Source organism: Danio rerio, chromosome 5, assembly GCF_049306965.1.
Source record: "Danio rerio strain Tuebingen ecotype United States chromosome 5, GRCz12tu, whole genome shotgun sequence".
Lineage (NCBI taxonomy): Eukaryota > Metazoa > Chordata > Actinopteri > Cypriniformes > Danionidae > Danio > Danio rerio.
Window position 1 is genome coordinate 55,316,111 of NC_133180.1, and position 17,342 is coordinate 55,333,452.

The 17,342-nt window shown below is 36.0% G+C and overlaps 1 protein-coding gene across 8 annotated transcripts; it reads left to right on the forward strand.

Moving 5' to 3' along the window:
• The first annotated feature begins 187 nt into the window (after window positions 1-187).
• On the forward strand, window positions 188-17,244 carry ubac1 (UBA domain containing 1). Of its 8 annotated transcripts, none has more exons than NM_001110283.2 (10): window positions 188-626; window positions 1,759-1,879; window positions 2,207-2,280; window positions 3,996-4,103; window positions 4,181-4,283; window positions 5,290-5,398; window positions 9,704-9,956; window positions 10,088-10,174; window positions 10,313-10,451; window positions 13,446-13,924. In NM_001110283.2, the coding sequence occupies exons 1-10, from the start codon at window positions 489-491 to the stop codon at window positions 13,559-13,561; spliced, it is 1,248 nt and encodes a 415-aa protein (NP_001103753.2). In that variant the 5' UTR covers window positions 188-488; the 3' UTR covers window positions 13,562-13,924. The 8 variants fall into 8 exon arrangements, with proteins under 8 accessions (NP_001103753.2, XP_021331997.1, XP_021331999.1 ...); XM_021476322.3 differs by having other exon boundaries at window positions 189-626; window positions 10,085-10,174; window positions 13,446-17,244; XM_021476324.3 differs by having other exon boundaries at window positions 189-626; window positions 4,187-4,283; window positions 10,085-10,174; window positions 13,446-17,244.
• The last annotated feature ends 98 nt before the right edge of the window (window positions 17,245-17,342 follow it).

Here is a 17,342-nt window from a genome sequence, read left to right on the forward strand (position 1 = left end):
CTGGTAGTATCTTTTAAAAGTAGTAAGCTTTCCTTTAACATTGTAAAACGGTTAATCGGAAAAATCCAGGATCAGGTCTCGCCGCTCCCAACTAGTGTTTTGATAGTCTGCAGCACGACCACGACGCGTCTGCGTGTATGCGCACATTCACCAATCATGTTTAGGATCTGACGCATGCGCATGACAGCACAGTACCGACCGCTGTCTGTCGATCGCAGGTGTCAACGGAGCAAGCGTCCCTGCAGCGGCGAGTCAGGAAACCTATCTGTCCCGTCGACAAAAACATCAGTCCTCCGGAGTCGCCGGCACTACAGAACGGACGGCCTGACAATGCTCGAATGAGACCGTGAGCTCGCGTCTGTTGCCAGGGCAGGTTTAAGCGAGGAAGAGGGCGGCTTTCCGGGCTGTAGACAGCGGGCTCGCGGAGCGTCTTCAGCGGGGAGCGCTGCGGTCCTGCTGCCGCCGCCACCGCTACAGCTGCCGCTAAAATGTTCGTACAGGAGGAGAAGATCTTCGCAGGCAAAGTCCTGAAGGTCCACGTCTGTACAATGGAGGGATCCGAGTGGTTGGAGGAAGTCACGGAAGACACCACAATAGAGAAACTCAAGGAGAAATGCTTAAAGCATGTAGGTCTGCCATCGGTTAGCTGGCACTGTTAGCCAACCCGGGCAGGACAGGCCCGCTGGATTTTCAGTGCCATTGCCAAGTATTTTTAGTAACTAGCAGACGAGTCGACAGTGCTATTTATAATTTAGCAAGCTTGCCCGTCACCTCCGTCTCTGAGGCAGTACAGTAACTACCACTGTCACACTGCTTGACTTACAGTGTACAGCTGACATTAACTTGTTGACAAGCTCGTTTTGTTGTAATATCTCTGTTAGCAACACGCAATCGTGTTGCTCCATGCACGTTGTCACCCATTCATGTAAACAATGAAGATTTCATCAGCATTTGTGGTTTTAATGGGTGTGGATGAGGTTGTAAGCACTTTAGCAGATACTAAGTCAAGTCTGGTTCTACTGTATCTTCAGTGTGTAATGTGGCTGAAAAATACCATGGCTCTGTATGTAATAATGACAATGCATTGACAAGTTTCATGAACATACACTGTGCTACATCACGGTGTTCTTTGATGGCTATTGGGGTGTCATGTAAAAAGCAGGATCCATGTATTATTTAGTACCATACACTGTATGGCAAAGGACCATGGTAACAAAAAGACACCAAATGCATCATGGTTCTACCAGATTACTAGATCCCCTATAAAGGTGGTTGGCAGGATTGCCTGTTTTTTTTTGGGGGGGGGGTGGGGGGGGGGTAGACTTATGATAGGATTTTTTATAAAGCTAACATACACTACTATTCAAACGTCAAGGGGTTGGCAAGATTTTAAAAATAGATATATTCTCATATGCTCACAAAGGCTGCATTTATAAGGTAATGTGTAGAGTAATCATAGATACTATAAAATTATTACAATGTTTTAAAATGTAATCTATTCACGTGACAGCAAGGCTGAATCAAGATCTTACTTGATAAATCGTTTAAAAAACTAATTACTCACACCAGACTTCACAAAGTAATTCAATTCATTTATTTATTTTTTTAAAATCCAATTTATTATTTTTTATTACTATTTTTGCCAGAACTAAAATGAAAATTATTTGCATTTTTATGCAATTTATCCATTTGGAAGACTTTGGTATGTCTTTAAAAATGTTTAATATCTGTTTGTGTCTTTCTTCTCTTCTCTTCCAGTATGTCCATGGAAGTCTAGAGGATCCTAAAACCCTTACACATCACAAACTCATTCATGCTGCCACTGAGAGAATTCTCACTGAATCCAAAACAGTCTCTGAGGAAAATCTTAAAGATAAAGGTACAACTTTGGGTTAGACTGGTCCTCAGGCTCCTAGCCTTGTATACTTCAAGGCCCTTGTTGTTCGTTTGTGTGATTTACCAACTGAAGAGTAAGAATAAGATCATAAAAAGGTTTATTGACAATTTGCATAACAGTTTAATAAAAAAGCCCAGTAAGTTTTATTGCAATTTTAAATAATTAATTTTATTATAGCTTTCTAATTCTTTCAGATTTATGGTTTAGAACCACCTATGAAGCAGTAGCGTCATGTTTTTGTATGTTCTTTATATTTAATGTTGTATACAAACAGACACAAACCCTGATTCATGTTTGTTTGTGTTTTAGATTGTTTAATACTGTTAAAGAAAAGACCTCCACCAGCTCCACCAAAAATGACCGACATATCTTCTGAAGAGAAGGTATCTGCTGACAGTTTTAATTTAGAAATAGTTCACCCAAATTTTAAATTTGCACTACTTAAGCTCAGACCGTCATACTTTTTTTTCCCTGCAGAATCCTAAAAATTTTATTAATTTTAAGTCAATGATTACCAGCACTTTGAGAGTCTATAAAAGATTTTTAAAAGTAAAACAAAATGAACACCAGTGGCTGCTGATGATACATTGACGCCTTGTAAAATCATCTGTTGGGCGGAAACTAAATCTCGTTTACAAAATTATTAGCAAACAGTTCTTGGTGAGTTCATGACAGCAAAACATTCAGTCCGCTGATGTTGTTTGTTTACAGCTTTTTATATAGCAGCATTCAAAATAACATCAACTATGTACTATTTTGAAGGACACATGCCCTTTCTCACCATTGTAAACAAACATTATCTGCTCATGAGTGATCTCTGACTCCTGCATAGCTGCATCCACCATTATGTGACTTGAATCTCAAACCCTAGAGCAGGGGTCACCAAGCTTGGTCCGAGAGGGTCGGTGTCCTGCAGAGTTCAGCTTAAACTTGCTTCTATGGAAGTATACCCTGTAAGACCTTGATTAGCTTGTTCATGCGTGTTTGATTAGCGTCGGAGATCAACTCTGCAGCACACCAGCCCTCTAGGAATAAGTTTGGTGACCCCTGCCACAGACTGTCTTGAACACAGTCAGACCCTTTAGCTGAGGCAGTGGATAAAATGTGGTAAATAGTGATCAGTTTCTTACACAAACTAATTGTTTTGCATTTTCAGACATCAATATATTGTCAGGAGGCACAGATGTTAATTATTTTTGCTTGTGTATGTTCATTTGCCTCTCAAAGTGATGGTAACCACTAGCTTGAGTTAAACTGTTCACAATGATTTCACAAGGATCAGTTGGCTCAAAAATAAAAGTTTTGTTATTATTACTCACCCACCCTCATGTCATTCCAATTCCTGAGACCTTCATTCATCTCTGAAAACGAGTTACGACAATTTAGATGAAATTCGAGAGCTCCCTCATCCTCCATAAACAGCAATGATCATGAGACTTTTGAAGTCAAGAAAGGAATGTCAAACATACCCAGTCACTTCAGTGGTTCAAATATAATCACACAAAACTTTATTTCCACCTTTGTCTGGCTAAAAACTGTAAAAATGACGTTGGCCATGTATGTCTTCTGCCTAAGGTCAGGGTGGATGTGCTGGCCTGTTGCGCTGCTTATTTTAATAGCAAATAGTCATACTTCACATAAAATCTGCACCCCCTGATCTGGTGAAGTCTTATTTACCTTTTTTTTTTTTTTTGCTGCAGAAAAGTGTTTGTGTTCATGAAGATTTATATGATTACAGTTGAACCACTGAAATTTTGCACTGTTTTTTGTTCCATTTCTGGACATTGAACGTCTGTGGACTGTTGCTATCAATGGAGGATGTAGAAGCTTTTGGATTTCATCCAAAGTTTTTTAATGTGTGTTCTGAAGGTGAAGACTGAATGTCATGAGGGTGAGTAATTCAGAACAGAATTTCATTTATGGAGGAACTGATCCTAATATTCTGCTGAAGAGAAAAGTCACCTTTTATCCCTGAGGGTTAGTAAAATGACAGGTATTTTTGATTTTTTGGTGAACTTTCCCTTTAAAACATAGTGTGTGTTAAATGTGTAAGGTATATGATTCTGCAAAATTGAACCCTGTTTGTTCTTGCTGAAAGAAGAAGCAAGACAACAAAGCTCCAGATAAGGATGCCATCCTCAAAGCCACAGCAAGCCTGTCCACTCGTAACACTGACCGTACAGTAACACAGCACAACATCAGAGATGTGAGTCTGTTCAGTTCAGTTTACTCTTAAAAGTTTATTCTTTTTTGCATTTGACATTTTTTTTTGGTTTCTGTCAGTTTCAGACAGAGCTGAGAAAGATTCTAGTTTCGCTTATCGAGGTCGCTCAGAAGCTGCTGGCTCTGAATCCTGATGCTGTAGAGCTTTTTAAAAAGGCCAATGGTAAGAGATAGATGTATGGATGGACACTTGGATTAATAGATTAAATACATTTTTAATATTTGGTGCACTCTTTGCAAATCATATGAGAGTGAAGTAGTTCTGTTTAATGATTAATCGTGACTAATTGTGTAGAAAATACAAGTTTATATTTACATATGTGCATGTTATATTTATGTATTATATATGTATATATATATATATATATATATATATATATATATATGAATTTGCACACATTTTTTTAAATAGTTAATTTACATCTTTATTAATATACAGTTAAAGTCAGAATAATTAGCTCCCCTTTGATTTTTTTTATTTATTTTTTTATTTCCCAAATGACATTTAACAGATTAAGAATATTTTCACAGTATGTCTGATAATATTTTTTCTTGTGGAGAAAGTCTTCTTTGTTTTATTTCGGCCAGAATAAAAGCAGTTTTTAGTTTTAAAAAAATCCATTTTAAGGTTAAAATTATTAACCCCTTTAAGTTATATTTTGTTTCGATAGTCTACAGAACAAACCATCGTTATACAATAACTTGCCTCATTACCTTAACCTAATTAAGTCTTTAAATGTCACCTTAAGCTGTATATAATTGTCTTGAAAAATATCTAGTAAAATATTATTTACTGTCATCATGGCAAAGATAAATCAGTTATTAAAGATAAGTTTTTAAAACTATTATGTTTAGAAATGTGTTGAAAAAAATCTTCTCTCTGTTAAACAGAAATTGGGGAAATAATAAATAGGGGGCTAATAATTCAGCGGGGCTAATAATTCTTACTTCAACTGTATATGATTTATGATATACAGTATATATATATATATATATTATTGAAACATTTTTTCTATACATGTTTATACACATATACATATATTGATGTGTTTGTATTTCTATTTATACAATCGGTATACACAGTACACTTTAAATTATTTTGTAAATGTTAATTTTTGTTTTGTATGTGATTAGTCCTAAATATTATTTTTATATCCCTTCTCTGGCAGCCATGTTAGATGAGGATGAGGAGGACCGCGTGGATGAAACGGCCCTGCAGCAGTTGACTGAGATGGGTTTCCCTGAGAGTCGTGCTGTGAAGGCTCTGCGCTTAAACCAGTAAGTACTCTCAGTGAGTTCTCGCACCCCATCTCATGCACTTCAGTATTTAGAAGTAAACATCTGCAAGGGTGCTTTCACACTGGCTTTCTTCTTCAGAGAGTGTGTGCATTAAATGTATGAAAGCTCAGTAAGGCCTTGTTCACACCTGGCATTTTTGTCAATCCGATCTCAAGTGGGAAAAGGAAACACATTACTGTTTACACATGGCGTTTTTTTTGTCCAGTTTTGGGTATTGGATGTCACTGATCTTTAGTACTGTGAAAACTAGCACAAGTTATAAAAAAATACAAATCTTATTAATAGTACTAGAACAATGATTATTCTTTATTTGCAATTTATTTATTTATTTACTATTTATTTTATTTTAATGTATTATCTTTTTTTTCTAAGCTGACACTATTTATTTGTTAATATTATTTATGTATGATATTTTTTTTATCTATTTGTTTATTTTTTGTGAATGTAAGTTTTCTAAGTAAATGTTATGTGTATACTATGTTTATAAAAACTTTATTAAAAACACAATTAAGAAAAATATAATTTTTTTAATAAAATAGGCAGCTTTATGAATTAAACAAATTTTATTTGCAGTTAATATGCCTAAACTCTTTATTCTGTTTTACAGTTTTAATATGTAAATATGCTGTTGCTTTGATAGAATATTAAAAAAATATATATTTTAGAACATAAAAGGTAATTTATTTAGGTATCCTTGAATAAAAGTATTATGCAAAAGATCACACGGAAGACTGATCACACATGCATCATAATGGATTTCTTGTATGTATGATTGACTCCTGCCTAGACACTTTACTCTGTTTTACAGAGGAAGCTAATTTCACTTGGTGAATTAAAAACATTATGCAAATAATTAGGAATTGATTACAAAACATCCAACACGTACATCATCCAAAGGTTTCAAGGCTTAATCTTGCATTCCTGAATGTTGCTTTGAAGGAACCAAGTTATTTATTATTGTAAAATGCATGTTAATAAGAGGTGCGAACAGGGCCTAAGAAACATCTGCAGTTACAACTGAACTAGTGATTTTCTGGCAAGTAAGTAAAAAAAACTACATTACCTCTGTCATAAGTCAGGAAAGCGAAAGAAAAAAATGCTTTTTTTTTTTTAAGATTTAATTTCAAGGGTTCAAAGCACCTTGCTGAAGCAAACTTTAGAGACACATTGGTAGACATTTGATGTAGAATTGATATGCTCATACTGTATATACTATATGCTTTTAGGACTGTATATTGGGGTGTTTCGTGTACCTTTTAAGGCAGCATTTCTCAATCCCAGTCCTTTAATAGGTGCTCCCCCTGCTACACATTTCACTTTTTCTCTGCGCTTGCTCTCATTAAGCTCATGCTTCACAATTTACTTGTAAGACGCTGAAGGCAATGCCACAAATACATGAATGAACGTTCTGAAGTGAAATAAGATTTTCTCATGCGCAGGTAGTGAGCAATAAGGAAGGGTCTAGGAAATGCACACTGCGTAGGGACATATCAGTGAGAACACAGTTCATGCATGGAGATGGTCATCTAAATCAGTGTTTCTTAACCGCGTTCCTGGAGGACCACCAGCTCATTTTCCTTGGCTGTTTCTCAATTCCAAGAATGCAGAGAACGGACTCGTGTTCTTGTGGAGACCGTTCTTGCCAAGTTACCTCGGTTGAATGAACTTTCTGAGACCATGAGAACAGAGAACGCTACCTCTGAGAAATGAAATGCTGCATTCTTTTTGATGGTCACATGACCTTCACGCATTCACGCAACTGGAAATTAATAAAACATTACAGCATTCGTTCATTCATTCATTTTCATTTCAGCTTAGTCCCTTTATTAATCTGGGGTCGACACAGTGGAATGAACCTCTAACTTATCCAGCACATGTTTCATGCAGCGAATGCCCTTCCAGCTGCAACCCATCATGGAATCTCATACACTCTCTTTCACACACATAAAATATGGATAATTTAGCTTACCTGATTCACCTATAGTGCATGTCTTTGGACTGTGGGGGAACATGCAAACTCCACACAGAAATGCCAACTGACCCAGCCCAGGCTCGAACCAGCAACCTTCTTCCTGTGACGCGACAGCATTACCTGCGCCACTGCATCACCTACGGAATTCATACAACGATTTCTTGTTTTCCCCCTTTTGAATATATATAACATGCACAAAACGCATCCTCGATATCAAGAACACATTCAGGAACTTTCGCGTGTCCTCTGTTCTTGCGGTCTTGGGTTTTGTAACTGAACTTTTGCGGTTGATGATGACGTTACACAAGAACACAAGGATGCAAGATAGGTGAACAACGCATATTGAGAAACAGCCAGTGTTTCTCACCCACAATTCTGTAGGACTATTAGCTTGTTTTTCTTGTCTTCTTAACCAAACACACCAGTTTCACATCATCAGCTCATTAGCAGAGACTGAAAGATTTGTAATGGGTGTGACAGACAAAGGAGACATCCAAAGTATGCAGTGTTGCAGGCCCCATAGATTTCCATTCATACGATGCGAATGTGTCAGACTGAAAATGCAAGTTCGTGCAACTAGTTTCGTAGTTTGCTGCATTGCAAAGTTTAAGCTTGGTTAACTCTAACCTGGGAAATTGCATCACGTGACTGTGCAAGACCAATCAAAGATCAAAACATGACCTCTCTGGACAGATATGTAAAATATGAACAAATCTCTCGCTTTTCTAAATGTCTAATCATCTTGTTTAATCTCGCAGCTTTTCGCAGCGCTGTACTACAAAATTCACATGCTTAAACTCAAGTGTGACCGCGGTATAACGCTAATCTAAATCAGCTTTGTTAAATAGGAGAGACATGCAAAATATGTAGAGGAGGAGGGCGTAAGAACGGGGATTGAGAAATGCTGCGTTAAGGCATGATATGAAAACATGCTAAATTATTATATAGATCAAAGATTTTCAATCAGTGGGCCTCAGCGATCCTGCAGGTGGACTGTGAGATGGCTTAAAATTACCTTTAATATTGTACTATAATTATTTGATGTCATTATTAAACGTCATATTAAAAATAAAATAGTAATGGCATTTCCTGTTTTCTGTGATTGAGCAGACTAATTTGGACTGTGCAAAAACAGCCTCACTGTGAAAAAACTGTGGCTTAAATTTCCAACCGCTGCGCGTCAAATGGGACTATGTTCTCAGTTGTATAAAGCAAACAGTTATGCAAATGTAAAGGTAATGTTGTTTTATAATAAGCAGCTCACGCTTGCCTCACGTCTGCAACTCATACTGTATCAGAGTCACACAAGTCTCCTGATTCACAAACTATGTATTTTTTCTTTGTGTGAACACTTTAAAACATCCTCATAGTTGTCCAAATTAACATCTTGCGAGCGTTTTATAACTAAAGTGAGTCCGTACAGGAGGATCTAGCAACAATCTGTGGTGTTTCATTTATGAACAGCCGTTCACCTTTCCTGTCAGCGAACTCTAATAATGTCCAGCTACAAACTAAACCACCATCAGATCGATTTTTTTCAACATATTTAGATGGTTGTTTCTTTATTTTACATTTAGGGTTGGGGTTAAGTGGATATAAATCAATAGATGAAGAAAAGGCCCAAATACTCTGCAGCTTTAAAGAATAACTGAAGGAAAGAATTCAGGAGCTTTGAACCTGTCTGTGTGTTTTTAAAGTTTTATATATATATATATATATATATATATATATATATATATATATATATATATATATATATATATATATATATTCTTATATATATATATATATATATATAACTTTATATATATACATATATACATAAAAAAATGTTGAAAAACTAGGGAGTAATAGAGGGCAAAATAAATGTTTTGCTAATAAATAAAGCTTTAAAATAAGCATTTTCTCTAGACCAGGCATGTCCAAACATGGTCCTGGAGGGCCGGTGTGCTGCAAAGTTTAGTTCCAACCCCAATCAGACACACCTGGGCTAGCTTATCAAGCTCTTACTAGGCTTTCTACTCTAAAAACATCCTTGCAGGTGTGTCAAGGCAAGTTTGAGCTAAAATCTGCAGGACACCGGCCCTCCAGGACAGAGTTTGGTCACCCCTGCTCTAGACAATCAGTTTGGGTCTTCAAAAATTTTTCAGAGAAAAAGGTGGGCCTCGAAGTGAAAAAGGTTGAGAACCACAATCTAGATAACAACAGATAAATGAACAAAAAAGATGGTTTTGTGGGTTATGAACTGTAAAAAATCTCAGCTCTCGTTGGGTTAAATAAAAGCCACTAATAACAAAGCACTCTGTTTGCAGCATGTCTGTGACCCAGGCTATGGAATGGCTGATTGAGCATGTTGATGACCCCATGGTTGATGCGCCTCTACCAGGACAGGAGAGTCCAGGGGCAGCCGCCGCTGCAGCGCCTGCTCCAGGAGCCTCTGCCACAGCTTTAGCAGCCCGTGCTCGTTTGATCTCCCAGGCCAGCATAGACGAGGCCAAACAGGATGAACTGACAGAGATCTTTAAAAGGATCAGAAGAAAAAGAGAGTTCAGACCAGACTCACGGGTTAGTGTCATGTGAGAGTCATGAGAAACACAAGAAGAACAGTTGAGTTTTAAACTCAAACATTGCTGTAGCACTAATATATGCCCAAGCCATTTTGAATGAGATGCGTTGTGTCGTTTGTGTGTAAGCAGGCAGTGATTGCACTAATGGAGATGGGCTTCGATGAGAAGGAAGTGATCGATGCTCTCCGCGTCAATAATAATCAACAGGATGCAGCTGTATGTAAACACTTAAAGAATTGTATCAAGTATATTGTGTCATTTCTTCTGCTAATTAAGATGCCTCAAATTTCTAACTAGTTATGATTCTTATTAAAGTGTGACTTGTTTTAATGTTAAATCTATTTTCCCACACAGTGCGAATGGCTGCTCGGTGACAGAAAGCCCAGTCCTGAGGATCTGGACAAAGGCATCGATACCAACAGTCCACTGTTTCAGGCTATCCTGGAGAACCCCGTTGTACAGCTTGGTCTCACAAACCCCAAGACTCTTCTAGGTGACTTCTCTCTCTAAATACGTATGTTTTTTGTTTGTTTTGTTTTTTTTTATAAATGAAAAGAAGGTTTGCCAGTTTACATAGACACATTTGTGAACAGGAATTTTATAGTCAAATAATAGTTGCAGTTTTATCTGCTGTGTAGTTTTCTGCTGGATAAAGGTATTTTTGCTGGTATCATGGAGGTTTTTCAGTCTTTATTTGATTCTGTTCATTTGGCCACTTATCACAGCTAGTTTTTCAAATTTTGAAAAGTAACCTCAGACTTTTATGCTCCAACATCACGCTCGATTGTAAGATGACGTTATTTGGGTGTTGTTCTCTCTGTGGTTTGTGTTTAACATAGCACTTTGCTGTCAGGCCAAAGTGCTCAATTTTCACTTCATCAAACCACGGCAGTTACTTTCAAAGCCATTCAGCTGTTGTCACGCGGCTTCTCACAATCTCCAGTTATAGTCTGGACTGGCATGGAAGTGACTTTCTTTCTAGCCACTCTCATAAAAAGGGCTTAATCTTTGGAGTGCTAAAAATATTAGTGATGGCTGGTCAGTATGTCCCATTTTTTTCCAATCGCAGTTCTGACAGTGACATCTTAGTTTCATTTTTCTTAACTTTGTGTTTTTGTCTTGTTGCTCCTCTTGGTTATGCTGAGTTTAGACTAGAGGATTTTCGAAGTAGTCGTTTCACAGGTGTTTTCACACTGCATGACTCTTTGGGGCAGCATTTAGTTGCTGCTGTGTTTACACTACAAGATGGATCAGCGATGGGGTTTCACACTGCATGACTTTACAATAGGAAAAATCGGCGACAACTTTGTCTGAGTCTGCAAAAAATGTCTCACAACCAAACAAGCAAAAATTAACATGAAAACAATGCAGGGTATACCCAGATAACGTTTTGTTATTAACTACATAATGGGAAAGAAGACTTTAGTAAGCTAGAAACTAAACTGGGTTTTGGAGGGAATTAGAAATTTCTCCTTAACTTTTTTTCTTTGTCGAGCCGGTCGTGGTATTCCTAAGATGACATGTCTAACACACACAAGTGCTCCTGACAAATGTACACTAGTTTTTCCTTCATTTCTTGGGTCCAAAAAAGACTAAAATGAAGCACTTATAATTTCTCCCCCAACCTTCCGCTGGCCTGCAGATACCTATACTAGTGGATGCTGCTCTCTCATTGGCTGAAGATGTTTTTTTCAATCAGAACACATTCCACACAGCATGATTTTGAATCACAGACTGCTCCAGATATTTAGCATGCCAAATATCTCACGGGTGTCAGTGACTCATCAGCGATTCTCTCAGATCACGTCTTTGATAGTTCTCACTGTGTGATAGTTACTCGCATGAACGAACACAGAGTTGCCTTTGATTTTTAGGCATTTGTTGGCGATTTCTCAAAACCTGTCGGCGAGTCAAAATCTGGGCTAAAATTGTGCATTTTGAACTCTGCATTAGTAGACAACATAAAGGGACCCAAAAATGAAATTTTACACACTATTAAAACCTGATTGGTAACACTTTAGAATAATGATCCATTAGCAAATTTTTGTTCATCTATTTACTGATATTAACCAAGTTTGAATAATGTTGTAATAGACAAATAGAGGAGGAATGGATCATTTTTAAAATATCTTCCCATTGACCTTCCTCAATACCAACACAAGGTCATTTTTCTCAAGATTCTTTGAGAGAAACTATAGGATCTGCGTTTAGTGTACTTATTAAATTATAAATAGCCGAAATTAGATGTTTCTGGTGAGTACTGAAGGAATAGTCAAGATGGTGTTCAGGGAAACAATTTCTTAACAAAGTGTCTGACCTGAAAGAAACAAAACAAATGACTGTTGTGAAGACTGTATTTAAAAAAAAAAAAGATGTGAATACCCCCTCCTCACATAAATCATTTACCTCAACAAGTCCATTAGCTGCCCAAGTGCGAAAAGAGTAATTAAAACAAGATTGTGAGAAAAAGTGTATTGTTTAGTATGGGCATTTTAATAATGTTAGTGACTACTAAGTTAGAAGAAATTCTGCTAATAGTTGATGAAAGCTGGGAGCTGAATGATCTCTGAGTGAACCAAAAGGAGACAGTAAATCAGCACATATTTAAAATGTTCATCTGTATTCATAGGCGTTGACCTATATGTCTCCAAGGCTAATATTTAGCTTTTTTTTAAATCATCTGATTTTTTTTCCTCTTATGTTTAGCCAATGCATTGAAAGCAGGACTACTATTTTGAAAGCACGAAGAACACTAGATAGGGCTAGGAACACCAGAGCTTGACACAATTCTAACATTTTTGGTTCTATACACCAACAAAATGGATTTGAAATTAAATGAACTTGTATGCTTTAACTGCAGATTGAACTCTAATCCGGCCTTCCTGTTTTTCTTGATTGTTGACTCTGACACACATACACTTACCTCCTGGAGAGTGTTCTAGATCTGGCCAACTGTTAAGTAGAAAGTGTTTTCGGCACAGGGAAATAGTTCTTTGGTCTTCCACCATAGTTGTTTTTTCAAGAATGTTCCAAACAGTTGTTTTGGCCACGCCTGATGTTTTTGCTGTCTTATTGATGGGTTCGTTTAGTTTTTTCAGCCTAATTATGGCTTGCTTGAGAGTTGACAGTAACAGAATCTAGATACAAATAGTACATTTGAAATGAACTCTGGACCTTTTATCTACTCATTGTAATTGGGATAGAGAGAGAATAACACACATCTGGCCATAAAACAGCTGACTAGCCAATTATCCAATTACTGTTGGACCCTTAACAAGTGGGAGGCACATCTGCAAACTGTTGTAATTCTTACAGTGTTCATCTGATTTGGATGTAAATACACTCAATTTAAAGCTGACAGTCTGCAGTTAAAGCACATCTTAGTTTAGTTTCAAATCCATTGTGTTGGTGAATAGAGCTAAAAATGCTAGAATTGTGTCCCAATATTTATGGGCCTAACTGTATCTATACTTTTGGGGCTTTTCAGCATTTGAGGACATGCTGGAGAATCCGCTGAACAGCACACAGTGGATGAATGATCCTGAGACGGGTCCCGTCATGCTCCAAATCTCCAGAATCTTCCAGACACTAAACCGCACATAAGCACACCTCATCGCTGGAGCAGCCGGAACCACAGTGCAGGGGAAAATGTAAATCGTTTATAAGAGAACTGTGTGAGTTTGTGTGTGTGTGTGTGTGTTTGTGGCTTAATTATTGTTTTAAGTGGGAAGTCACAGATGATGAATGTAAAAATACTATGATGACATTTTCACATCATGATATACAGAGGAAAATATCTATTTATAACTTTACTCAAGACTTGTACAAAGCAGTAACATAAAGATAAATCGCTAACTACATTATTTAGTTTTTTATGTTTTAGGAAGATCTGTTTTTAATTATGTTAAGCACATGCTTTATTTTATATCATTTCCCTGTGTAACTGTACAATTAGTCATCTAAAAAGAAAAAAAGGAATTTTGTATGTTACTTGTGCGCAAAGATCAAATTATAACCAAATTATATGACAGCTCACACAGTACATTTGTCATAACTGAATGTTTCTACTGGGAGGTAAACATATATTCAGTTAGTTTTATTATTGGTTCAAAAACAATTATGTGATATAATAGATGTTCCTTACACCCACATGAACTGAACATATGTTGGGGGAAAGCGAGCACCAGCAGTTTTTCTGCAATTCATTTAAAGATGATTCAAACATGGTACAGATATGTGATGTGGAGCTGACGGAAGCCCCTTGCGTACGCTGATATATGATAGATAATGAAATCTAACCTGATCCCTTTGTTTCTTATATCTCTCATTCTATTCATCTATAAACAGACTATTCAGGTGGAATCTGTCCAAATAGACACGAGTCAGTTTTTGTTTTGTCCTTTTAGAACAAAAATGTTATATACGTAAATGAGTACTGGATCGTTACCTTACTTTACTAGCCCCTGCATCAGGGGTTTTCAAGTGATGTATTGCAGTACCTTTTTATTATCCACTATTATGATCAAGCTGCTGCCTCTATATTGCTGTACTTACAGCAGGCTGGGAAATCAAGAAACTTGTTTCTGCCATGGAAAACAATTGAAATTTACATTATATTATTTTATACAATTTATATTATTTCTATAAAACAGTTTATATTTTACAATTCAGACTTTTCCTCTGAGATTTGTGAATTAAATCTCACATTAGCATGTTATGAACTTATATTTGTGAACTGAAAGTTCTACTATATTATACTAAATGCCTAGAATTCTGAATTTAAGTTTGGTGTTGTGAATGAGTCAGGATTGTGAGAGCGTGCTATTTCAAAAATCACAATAAATAAATAAATAAAAATGAAAACTGCAATAGTGAGATATAAATGAAGAATTCTGACTTTCTTGCAATTGCAGGTTTAATTTGGAGGTTTCTTATTGTCAGCAGTGGGTATTGTTTCACTAATTAATCATTTGAAATTAAATAATGAAAAAATGACTTTTCCGGAAATTTCCGATTGGTTGTTGGTTTATAAACTTTTTTTTTATAGATTTTTGTTAGTACATGTCGTTCTTAGGATTTAAACTGACTGATGATACTAGGCTGCAGGACTTATTTAAAACAATACAAGTAAACAAATTTAAAATCAGGACATATTTAAGTATATAAATGAAGAAATCTGACTGACTTGTCTGTAATTGCAAGTGTGATTTGTATTTTTTTCAACAGTTGCTATCTTAAAAGCCTGCAGATGTACAATTGTAAGAAATATATACTAAAATCTTTATTGTTAGCAGTGTGTATTGTTGTACTAATTGATCATTAAAAATGAATTAATGAAAGAAAAAAAGAGCTTAATTTCCACAAATATCTGTTTGGTTGTTGGTTTATTTACATTTTTTTTCCCCCATAGATTTTTGTTAGTACGTGACTTTCTTGGGAATTAAACTGACTGAAGATGCCATAGGCTGTGGACCTACAGGACACATTTAAAACAATTAAAAAAAGGTTATTTAAAATCAGGACATATTGGAATTTATAAATGAAGAATTCTGACTTGCTTGCAATTGCAAATTTAATTTGTACTTTTTTTTTTGAAAAACAATTGCTAGTTTGTATTTTAAAAACCTAGAGATGTACAAATAGTGACAATTTGTCTCACAAGTTTCAAGTTTTTGTCTTTCAACTCTCAAATTTCTGAGAAAAAGTCTGATTTGTCACATATAAACTTAGATTTTACTGGTTTAAATCACAAGACAAAAATTGTGTTATTTAAAAAGTAACCCTAATTGCTTCCATTTTTTTATCCTGTGGCAGAAACCAGTTTCCACATTGAAGAATGGTTTGTGCTAACTAAAATAAAGAGTTTTCCTTAATGAATTTATTCTACTACACAAGCTTGTCTCCTAATATTTGTTGTGTTTACTGACAGGTATGCATTATGTCATCCAACTTTTAACCTTGCACTTATCAGTCGTCTGCATTCGTTATGTACAATAATTCAGATTCTATTCTCTTATTTTAAACTACACATTCATCTGGGAAAAAACCCCATCTGGGGTGAAATGCAAAAAACATCATTTACAGTGAAGATCTTTTTTAGGTGAGCATCTGTTTTAAATACAAGTACTTGGATTATTAAAAATAAATGTTTATTTACTTTTTTCGTCAAACTCTAGTTTGTATTTCAATTAATGATTTGGATTTTTTAATGTTTCACTAACACAAAAGCGCTCATACCAAACACTATTTTTTGATTCATAGATAATTGCGTGAATTAGAGAATGAAATATACTTTTTTCTTCTTCGTCGTCGTCTTTTTGGCCATGCGTGGAGTGTTTTCCATTCAATATTTGAATCGTGTTGGTGTGAAGTGTGTGCTCAGGGGTTTCTTAGCCATACCGGGCAAATATCTGCTATATAATGCCTACTTTATCAATACAAATACAGTAGCGTAGTGATCGCATTATCAGAAGACTCTATGAATATATCTGAAATCCTGCTCTTTAAATAAGAACGTGCTATCCTTGTGTGTTATTTATTTTGAGGCCAAATATAACCAATCATGAAAGCATCCCTAGAGAAATCATGCAATTTTAACACCATTGTAGAAGACCTCACCTAACGGTACACTGTTCACTTCATTGTCCGAGTGGCCTCAAATGTGCTTCAGGGTTATTTTGAACACATTTAGCATTTAAAATTCTCAGTTGTCTTGAAAAATATACATTTTCTTTGGTCTTAAGAGATGTGTAGTTTTAGTTTTCAAGGACTAGAAAGAACAAGCTTCTATGCAATTCAAATAATTTTTGTTGCCTCAACAGATGACAGGTTTCAGTTTCATTTGTGGTATTTAATGTGCATATCTTGTTTTAAGGAGGGATTTGTTTTGGCATCATGGGTAAACTCTGTTAGGTAGGAAGTGCTGTATGATTTCAGTATTTTAAAATGTTTGATGTACTGTTTAGAAATGCTTATATGATGGAACAGTGTCATTTTAAACCCTGAAAGTGTGGTGAAAACCTGCAATATATGATAGCTCATAATTAAAATTTTTTTTTCTTCCATATTTTGAAAAGGTTATCGTGTCACAGAAGTTCTGAAATCTATTTCGAAGGTCTGGTGCTTTTGTGTTACCATTTACGGATCTTTTTTTGTGTCCTTTCTACATGTACAACATTACTACGTTTCACTTAGGGCCCCCACTGTCTGAGAGCTAAAATGTATAACTTTTCTCAATCCAGTTGTTGAAAAGTCTTTTCATGACAAATAAAAGAAAAGTTTTGAAATTTCTGGTGTTTCTTGTTATTTTCATGACCAGTTGTGCTAAATTTAGCCTAGTCGAAGTTGTCTTGATGGTACTAGTTTCAGTTTCATTTGTGTATTA

Coding starts and splice junctions, on each gene's coding strand:
- ubac1 (XM_021476322.3), top strand. CDS start 489: ATGTTCGTACAGGAGGAGAAGATCTTCGCAGGCAAAGTCCTGAAGGTC. Junction 9,957..10,084: donor AGTTCAGACCAGACTCACGG/GTTAGTGTCATG, acceptor TTTGTGTGTAAG/CAGGCAGTGATTGCACTAAT. Junction 10,175..10,312: donor ATAATCAACAGGATGCAGCT/GTATGTAAACAC, acceptor TTTCCCACACAG/TGCGAATGGCTGCTCGGTGA.